We start from the raw sequence: 9,244 nt of genomic DNA on the forward strand, positions 1-9,244 counted from the left end.
GAAAAGTGTTTGGATACATATTCAAGGAGAAATTTCGTTGTTTGATTTCCTCTCCCCAGGAAGAGCATGTCCACAGAGCGTCTGACGATGGTGAAGAGAGAGACAGACTCCAGGAGCAGAACCACTTCCTCCAGCTCCTCCACCTGTGGCAAGAGCAGGTACCCCTGCCCTCCAGATACCCCCTAGATACCCCCCAGGGAGATAGCAGGAACCAGACAGACATAACTTCCTCATTACAGACAGACAGGCAGACAGGCAGGCAGGCAGGCAGACAGGCAGGCAGGCAGAACTACCTCAGTACAGACAGGCATGCAGGCAGGTAGAACTACCTCAGTACAGACAGGCATGCAGGCAGGTAGAACTACCTCAGTACAGACAGACATGCAGGCAGGTAGAACTACCTCAGTACAGACAGACAGGCAGTCTACAGGTCCTGCAGCCTGTCACCTGAACCCTCAGCTATAAATGCCATCCTGTCTGCTTGGTAGTCCAGACTCTAAACCAGGGCCAGTTGGTGTGTTTGTGTGCATGTGTGTGTTCATGTGTGTGTGTGTGTGTTACTGTGCTGCTATGAGGTCTCCTCCTGGCCCTCAGGCTATCTGTGCACCAGCCAGGACGCTGTGGTCTTCTGAATGTTGAGGTCATTGTGAAAAAGGATCATGCGTGTGTGTGAGCGTGCGTATGTTACTGATACTGTCACCACTACTGCAGTGTAACACTATATATTTCTATGGTAGACTGTGAACATACATAGAATGGACATTAATAATTCAGTATGTGTGTGTTTGTGTATGAAAGCTTTGTCGATAAACAGCATATGCCCCGACAGCCCATGACTTCCTCGCTCGCCTTCGCATCCTCCTCACATTTTTTATATTTTTACATTTTGTTCATTTAGCAGACACTTTGACCCAAAACCACATATGGTGCACAGCACAGCAGAATATCTAGGATCAGAAAGGCATAGTTCTGACAAGGGGTCAGAAACCTTCTCTCCTCCCCTTCCTCCTCCTCCTCCTCCTCCTCTTCCTCCTCCTCCTCCTCCTCCTCCTCCTCTTCCTCTTCCTCCCCCTACTCCTCCTCCTCCTCCTCCTTCTCCTCTTCCTCCTCCTTCAGGTTCTGCAGTAATGCACCTGTCACATACAGTCTGTGGGATTCTAAATATAACCAGATTGCAGTCACTCTTCTTCCCCTATTCCATGAGTTCTATGCTCAGTGGTGTAGGCTGTTGTTGATTTAATATTGGGTCACTACTTATTTTACGATCAAATACTCCATGTTTGTTTGATAGAGACAGTAAAAGCCCCACACCTGGTCAGGAGCCTCTGAGATAACATTGTGATATTGTTTGTTTTTATGGAGGTGCCAATAAAACTGATGGTAAATGTACCTAAGGCTCTGTTCTATCTGCTCTCTTTCTTTCTGCTTTCTCTATCTCTCTTAACTTTCTTTTTTTCTTTCTTTCTCACACAATCAGTTTTTTCCTTCTCTCTATTTCTCTATTCTCTATTCTCTATTCTCTATTCTCTATTTCTCTATTTCTCTATTTCTCTCTCTCTCTCTCTCTCTCTCTCTCTCTCTCTCTCTCTCTCTCTCTCTCTATCTCCCTCTCTCCCTCTCTCTCTCCCTCTCTCTCTCTCTCCCTCTCTCTCTCCTTCCTCTGCCCCCCTCTCTGCTTCACCCTGTCAGCTCACTCCCCATTCTGCTGAGGTGTCAAGTTCCCCTCCACTAGGGGGGGTGGTCATTGAGCCGAGAATCAGGAAATGGGTTCTCATTGGTGGACAAAGTCCTTAGGCCCCTCCCCTACTAAAGTTGGCTGAGTCAACAAGGAAGGCAGGGGGAGAGCTTTGTAGTTCAGGAGTTGTCCGACTGGGTTAGCTGTGAAGACCTTTTTGTCCAATACAAGCTGTTACATAACGGAAAACGCATCACCATGAAGAAATCCCCCAGGTAAAAAGATGTTTTCAACTGACATCTAACTTATTTTGCATCAAAGTAGAGCAGGCACTAACCGTTTTAGGTTAGGTTTGTTTACTCTGTTCTGTGGGGTTTCTGCTGAAGGGAAGCAGGAACTTCTTTTAACTTTGTACACACCGTTATTTAGTCACGCTAACTTTGAGAAGAGTCAAACCGTCCTCTGCTGTTGGTTTTCTGGGAGTGGCTGGAGAGAGAATGGGGCAGAGACCAACTGAGGACAGCCATTACACACACCACAAACACACACACACAACACACCCACAGGAACATCATTCTCCACATGCAACACATATTTTTGATACTCTTTGATACACTCCAATTGAGATGGTGTTATATGAGTGAAGTTGGAAAAATTGGATGAGATAACGGAGCTTTTAAAACTGTCCAGACTTAGGCAGGGGGAGATCATTACAGAACAGGTCGTTTGAGGCAGCAGCAAGTCTTTTAGACCAGTCTACCATGTGGGTTTGGTGGCCAGAGCCACAGAGAGACACCACTGTTTCCTGTTAGGGGGAGGAGATGAACAATGTTTTGAGCTGCGCTTTCAACTGGAAGGATTACTGGTTCATCTGGCTCTGCAGAATCACTCTTGATTGACAGTGTTTGCTCAACTCGCATGCATTGAACATATTGACTGAAATTGACTGATGTAACTGATGTGAATTTTTGGGAATGCTTACGTAGGAAGAGAAGGATGAGGAGGATGGGAAGAGGGGGCTGGGAATAAGTTGCATGGATTTGAATGAGGGAGATTGGGTGGCATGCAAATTGTTCATAAGGAAAGACAGTGTTATATCCTGTTAAAACACCTTCACCTCCTTATCCATGATCTGATCTTAACTTCAGCTCTCCATTGTCTATCTGTCCACTATATCACTCTTTCCTGTCTCTGTCTATCTGTCCACTATATCACTCTTTCCTGTCTCTGTCTATCTGTGCCTTTGTCCTCTCTACCTTCTCTATTTTCTATCTCTCCAACCTCTCTTTCCATCCTCTCTCTCTCTCTTCATCCTCTCTATCTCTCTATCCTCTCCTTATCGCTGTCTCCTTTCACTGACTACTGCTTCTGTCTTCTCTATCTCTCTCTACCTCTCATTCCTTCTGTTGGGAGGGTGTCCTAATGGTCTTCAGTAGTGGTCGTGGTCCGGCACAGTGTGAAGGGATGGACAGACAGAGAGTTCTGAGTTATGACTCACTGCATATGCAGTGGAACAGCTCTGTAGGACCCCTAATGTGCCCACTCAGCCCACAGAGAAACACTTACGCCACAGAACACAGCTTCCAGGTCCTGACCCGCCCTCTCTCCACCAGTCCCATTAGGGCTCGCTCTGTTTCCCACTGATAGACTGGGCTTGACAGTCACTGGAGAAAGGATTCCAGATGGCATTTCAGACCACAATAGACTAAAGTAGAGCACCGTAAATGAGTAAAGAGTTGGCGCAGAGGTCGACAGATTAGAGCAGGAAGGAATAGAGTCGAGGGAACTGAGGCTTCTGGGTTTGGATAATATGAGCTCTTTGGATTCAGAGGCTTCTTAATCCCTCCCCACACACACTTCCTGTTGCCAGCTCCCATCATGCTTTGCTTCAATTAGTGGCCCTGTGCAGGCTCGGGTCTCCTATTGGTCAGAGCTGAACCTCCTACTTTCTATTGAAAGACAAGAAAGGCCTGTTATGTGGTCCCTTTAAAGAGACACACACGCACGCTCACACACACGTACAGGCTCCCCATCCCCCTGTGGTTGGCCTCCCACACTCCAGCAGAATCTATGTGTCAAAATCAGAAACTTTATCGGCAGCAGCTGTCGACGTGATTGTTTTTGTCAGGACTGACTGCGCACCAGAAGCAAGTACTGTCTCATTAGGAATTCTGTTCAGCATGCCCACTCTCTCTGTCTCTCTCTCTGTCTCTCTCTCTTTCTCTTTTTCTTTCTCTGTCTCTCTCTGTCTTTGTCTCTCTCTCTCTTTCTCAGTCTGTCTTTATCTCTCCATGTCCCCTGTCTGCTGTGTTAGGAGACAACAGTAATTACTTGACAGGCAGATGGTTGGAGAACAACAAACAGCATCCTGGAACACGGTCCCTGAACACCCATGACTGGGTCTGGTTGAGCCAGAACGTGCAACCATCTAGTCATGTTCATACAGGCTCCTTTCTCAGGCTCATTAACAGTCTGGTTGAATCAGATGCAATTATACCAGTTATTGATGTTAGTCTTCAGCAGCGCCTTTTTTACCACACACTGAACCTGTTTACACTTGATGTCTCCTGTCTATAGGGTCTGATGTGTTATAGGCAATTTGGGATGGAGGTGTGAAAGATAAGAGGGGTGGATAGAAAGAGTGAGAGGGGGGTTGTGGTGATGCAGGTCGGGATGGAAAGTTCTATTGAATGAGTAGATAGAGATTGGTCAATGTCACCATGCCAATTCTCTCCTTTCTGTAGCCATGGCAATAATCAAACTGTCTGCGGGGTGCGGCTGTCAGTTTCCTGGCAGCATCTGATTGGCTGTGAGCTGAGTCAGGAATCAGCGAACTGGTTTTCAACGGATGCTTGTGGAAGTTACTATCGACTGCACTCATTGTGTCAATCTCTCCTCTCTCTCCCTCTCTCTGTCTTTCTGTGTATATCTCTCTTTCACTTACTCTCTCTCTCTCTTTTTATTTCCCAGATCACCCTCTCTCTCTTTCTCTCTTGTTCCCATTTCACCCCCTCCTAATCCTTTCTAACAAGGTTTTGATGAGTATATAACTTGATATACCTGTATGATGATGTCCTCTGGGAATGATCTTGGTTTGACTCTGTGTGTGTGTGTGTGTGTGTGTAGGTCTGTGTGAGTGTGTGTGTGTGTGCCTGCACGCACGCACGTGCATGCGTGCAGGCAATCACAAAATGCTGACGAATGAAGCCGACTTCACATTTCTGAAGTCTTTCAGACGCACTTCTTAATGCACTCACTGGTCAAGGCGCCGAAGTTAATAATTGAAGAGGCTGACGGTATCTCATGCTGCTTCTTAGAAACTTCAGAGAGCGGTCGTCACGCCAACCAGCATGTCATTAGAGGTCCTTCTCACCACGAGGAACAGTTCATAACGCCTCTCCTCTCTTTCTGCCCCTCTCTCTTAGCAAGTCTAAGGAATGCTCCCTCAATGCAGGTAAGTCAAACAACAGCCATTTACTATTGGTATGTGTGTGTGTGTCTATGCTTGTCTCTGACCAAACCTCATTACTTTTATCTCTTAAAAATATCCTTTCAACCATGTAATGAGGTTACAATACTGCGGACCACCAAGCCTATTCTCAATGGAGTCTTCCCCAGTAATGATGAAAACCCAGAAACAAAAAAACCCCCCACAGAGCTATGGTCTTCCACAGCAATTAACAACAAGCCAGAGTCAGGCAACACTCAGTTTAATGAGCCCCTTACCTCAGTAGATGTTTATGTTGTGGGAGAGCTAGGAGGGGGGAGGGGAGGGCTGGGAGGAGGCAGGGTGGTTGGTTAGAAGGAGGAGAGAGAGAGAAGGAGTGGGGGAAGGGGAAAGAGGGAAGGATAGAGGGGTGGAAGGAAGGAGAGAGAGAAGGGTTGAGGGTGAGAGAGAGAGAGAGAGAGAGAGAGAGAGAGAGGAGAGAGAGAGAGAGAGAGAGAGAGAGAGAGAGAGAGAGAGAGAGAGAGAGAGAGAGAGAGAGAGAGAGAGAGAGAGAGAGAGAGAGAGAGAGAGAGAGAGAGAGAGAGGGGGGGGAGGGAGTGAGAGAAGGATAGAGGGGTGGAACGAGGGAGAGAACTTACTCTAATTTCCACCTACCCTGCCTCTTCTTACCTGCAACCCCACCTCTGCTGACCTTTGACCTCGCCCCTCCAGAGGACGGCTATGTGCGGATGTTCCTGAGAGGCCGGCCGGTCACCATGCACATCCCCGACCAGCTGAGGGACACTTACACCCTGGACCACAAGGGGGCGCTGCCTGACCGCAAGCTCAAACTTCAGTGGGGTGTATCCTTCTGGAGAGACAGAGGGCCGGGTCATGTTGGAGACATGGAACTGTCTGTACTTGGTTAGACTGAGCATGACAGCTAAGGGAGGAAGTAAGGAGGGGACTGAATGACAGACCTCCGCATACACACACATCTGCTGTATATGACTGTGCACACACTGACACACAAACCAACACCTATGTGTGTGTGTAAGTCCTCCGACATACACACACACACACACACACTTCACCTACCTACAGACACGCCTATAAACACATACGCACACCAACCTACACACACCTACTAGCACACACACACACACACACACACACACACACACACACACACACACACACAGACCACCTAGCCACTCCTGTGACCTGTGTCCAGTCTGTGCGGTTGGGGTTGTGTTCCTTGACCGCGTGGGCTCCAGGTATGGCTACCGGGGTCGTGACTGCCGCTCCAACCTGTACCTGCTGCCCACGGGGGAGGTTGTCTACTTCCACGCCTCCGTGGTGGTGCTGTACAACACGGAGGAGCAGCAGCAGAGGCACTACATGGGACACGACGACGACGTCAAGTGGTGAGGTGGAGGGGTGAGGGAGGGGTCTGTGGAACGTGACAGATGGGGGTTGTGGTGGTGCTCTTCAACACCATGGAGCAACAGCGGAGAGAGTCCCTGAAACGCATATAGGACATGAGAACAGAGGGAGAGGGATGACTGGAAGGAGAGAGAGAGGGATGAATGGAGGGATAGGGAGGGAGAAAGAGAAGGAGGGAGAGGGATGAATGGGAGGAGAAGGAGACGGAGTATGATGAATAGAGGGAGAGAGGAATGGAGGGAGACATGGACAGAGACAAAGAAATGAGATGATGGGTGATCAAGCTCAATTAATTTGCTCAATAGATAATTATAGTTTTTAGTATCATCACTCCTTAACTTAGGTCAGCCCAGGGTGCGTCCTCTGATCTTTTCACCAGCCTATCACCAGGAAGTACAGCTTGTTTCTGGGTAGATTATTAGGCCTATATTGCTGTGTCCACTTCCTGTAGACCTTCTCAGTCTCAGACAGGCCAGTTTGAATCAGGTCCAGGACCTGACTATCTTGTCTTATGGTAACATGAACCATGAGCGTGTTCCAACTGGCTGTGGTCAGACTGACCAGAAGATTTGTATTTATGTATTCTTTTTTTCCTTCTTATTGAGTCTGCTGAACATATCATTAATTACTGGTCTACATATTGTTTGTATAAAATAGAAGTCATCGTAAATTGTTTACTTTGGACAGCTGATTAAACCATCTGACCTTTTAGGGCCTGTAGTCCAGGAAATGAACAGGAAGTCCCTCTAGACCACGTCCTCTGCCAAGTGTACAATAATCTCCCAGAGGGCATTGGGAGACACTGGTTAAGCTCTGATTCACCAACCATCTGACCTCCCTCTCTCTTTCTGCCTTTTCTCTCTCTCTCTCTCTGTCTCCCCCCCCCCCCCCCCCCCCCCCCTCTCTCTCTCTCTCTCTCTCTCTCTCTCTTTCTCTCTCTCTTTCTCTTTCTCTCTTCCCACAGCTTGAGTGTCCATCCTGATATGGTCACCATAGCAACTGGACAAGTGGCAGGAAACTCCAAAGATGGCAAGGTACGTCTGGGATCCTAGACGTTCATTTGACATCCGTAGTTCCCTCCTCTCTCCATCCCTCATCAACCCCTCCCTTCTCCAACACAAGCACACCCACGCCATTCTCTCTTTGTCAATCTCTCTCTTTCCATCTTTCTTTCTCCATACATTCCTCTCTCTGTCCATATTTGTCACTCTCTCCCTTTCTCCATATTTGTCTATCTCGCCCTCTCTCCCAATCTCCCTCCCCATCTCTCTCTCCAAATCTCTCTCCATATTCCCTCTCCATCTTTCTCGCTCTATCTCTCTCACGCTCTCTATCACCCTCTCTCTTTCCCTCTCTCTCTCTATTCTCTCTCCCTCCCTCTCTCTCCATATATTTCTCTGCATATATATCTCTCTCCATATCTCTCTCCTCTCTCTCTGCAGCTGTTGGCTCCCCATGTGCGTGTGTGGGACTCGGTCAGTCTCAACACCCTGCACGTCATCGGGATGGGCGTGTTTGACCGGGCAGTCACTTGCGTCGCCTTCTCTAAGTCTGTAAGTTCATCACCTTGACAAGACTGTGTTAACCCCCTGAGCTATAGTCTGTAACAGCCCCTGGACAACCCCTCAGCAGAACCACTTCTATAAAGTGTTTTACTATTAATACAACTTGATTATTAAGCCATGCCCCCACCCTCCCCTGCACCCTTTTTTTCCCCTACTTCTCTCCCCCTCACACCTCACCCCCCCACCCCCTCCTCAGAACGGCGGTGCTCACCTCTGTGCCGTGGACGATGCCAATGACCACATCCTGTCTGTGTGGAACTGGCAGAAGGAGAAGCAGCTGGCCGATGTCAAGGTAGCAGATAGTTGTGTTTGTTATGGTTAATGATTGGAGAATAAGCTTTGCTTTATGGCTGGACCTGGTCACAAGAGAAGCGTGAGGGACAGACCTGAACTTGGTATATTTTTATTCTCTGAAAGCCCCACGGTTAAAACTCCTCTACTTCTCTTCCCCTCCCCTCCCCTCCCCTCTCCTCTCCTCTCCTCTCCTCTCCTCTCCTCTCCTCTCCTCCCCTCCCCTCCCCTCCCCTCCCCTCCCCTCCCCTCCCCTCCCCTCTCCTCCAGTGCTCCAATGACTCTGTTCTGGGTGCCTCCTTCCATCCTATGGACGCCAATCTGATTGTCACCTGTGGGAAGAACCACCTCAACTTCTGGACCATGGAGGGCAGCACTCTGACCAAGAGGCAAGGCCTGTTTGAGGTAGGGACCCGCCTGGACCTCCCTCTGTTTCTGACTGAAGACAACAACACTCTGACCAATGAATGAAGTTAAAACAATGTATCCCACACAGTGATTGAGAGGTGTACCTGTTTTGGCTTCCAGAAACACGAGAAGCCCAAGTATGTGCTGTGTGTGGCCTTTGCTGAGAATGGAGACGCCATCACAGGAGACTCCAGTGGAAATATCTTTGTCTGGGCCAAAGGTGTGACCCCTCTCAGCTAACATGTTACATAACATGTTACTGGCATTGTAGTTAGCAGTTAGTAGTTGGGACAGTTTTCCTTGTCTACCTCGAGGATAAAAGTTGGTTGAGGGGCAGTTCTATGGGCGTAGGTGAAGCCCTCTGTGACATTACTTGTAGAAAGGGCTATACAGATGAACTTGATCTGATTTGATTAGAAATTCCTCTGATGA

At 48.4% G+C, this 9,244-nt stretch overlaps 1 protein-coding gene across 1 annotated transcript in view; it reads left to right on the forward strand.

The window, feature by feature from the left end:
- LOC124478274 (echinoderm microtubule-associated protein-like 1) overlaps positions 1–9,244 on the forward strand; it is a 15,283-nt gene extending 6,039 nt beyond the window's left edge. Inside the window, exons 4-12 of the mRNA XM_047036508.1 lie at positions 60–158; positions 5,101–5,129; positions 5,835–5,963; positions 6,337–6,529; positions 7,513–7,582; positions 7,991–8,101; positions 8,310–8,405; positions 8,675–8,809; positions 8,933–9,244. Of these exons, the coding sequence (XP_046892464.1) occupies positions 60–158; positions 5,101–5,129; positions 5,835–5,963; positions 6,337–6,529; positions 7,513–7,582; positions 7,991–8,101; positions 8,310–8,405; positions 8,675–8,809; positions 8,933–9,052 (982 nt within the window). The 3' untranslated portion in view covers positions 9,053–9,244. The remainder of the gene's footprint in view (positions 1–59; positions 159–5,100; positions 5,130–5,834; positions 5,964–6,336; positions 6,530–7,512; positions 7,583–7,990; positions 8,102–8,309; positions 8,406–8,674; positions 8,810–8,932) is intronic.

Source organism: Hypomesus transpacificus, chromosome 15, assembly GCF_021917145.1.
Source record: "Hypomesus transpacificus isolate Combined female chromosome 15, fHypTra1, whole genome shotgun sequence".
NCBI lineage: Eukaryota > Metazoa > Chordata > Actinopteri > Osmeriformes > Osmeridae > Hypomesus > Hypomesus transpacificus.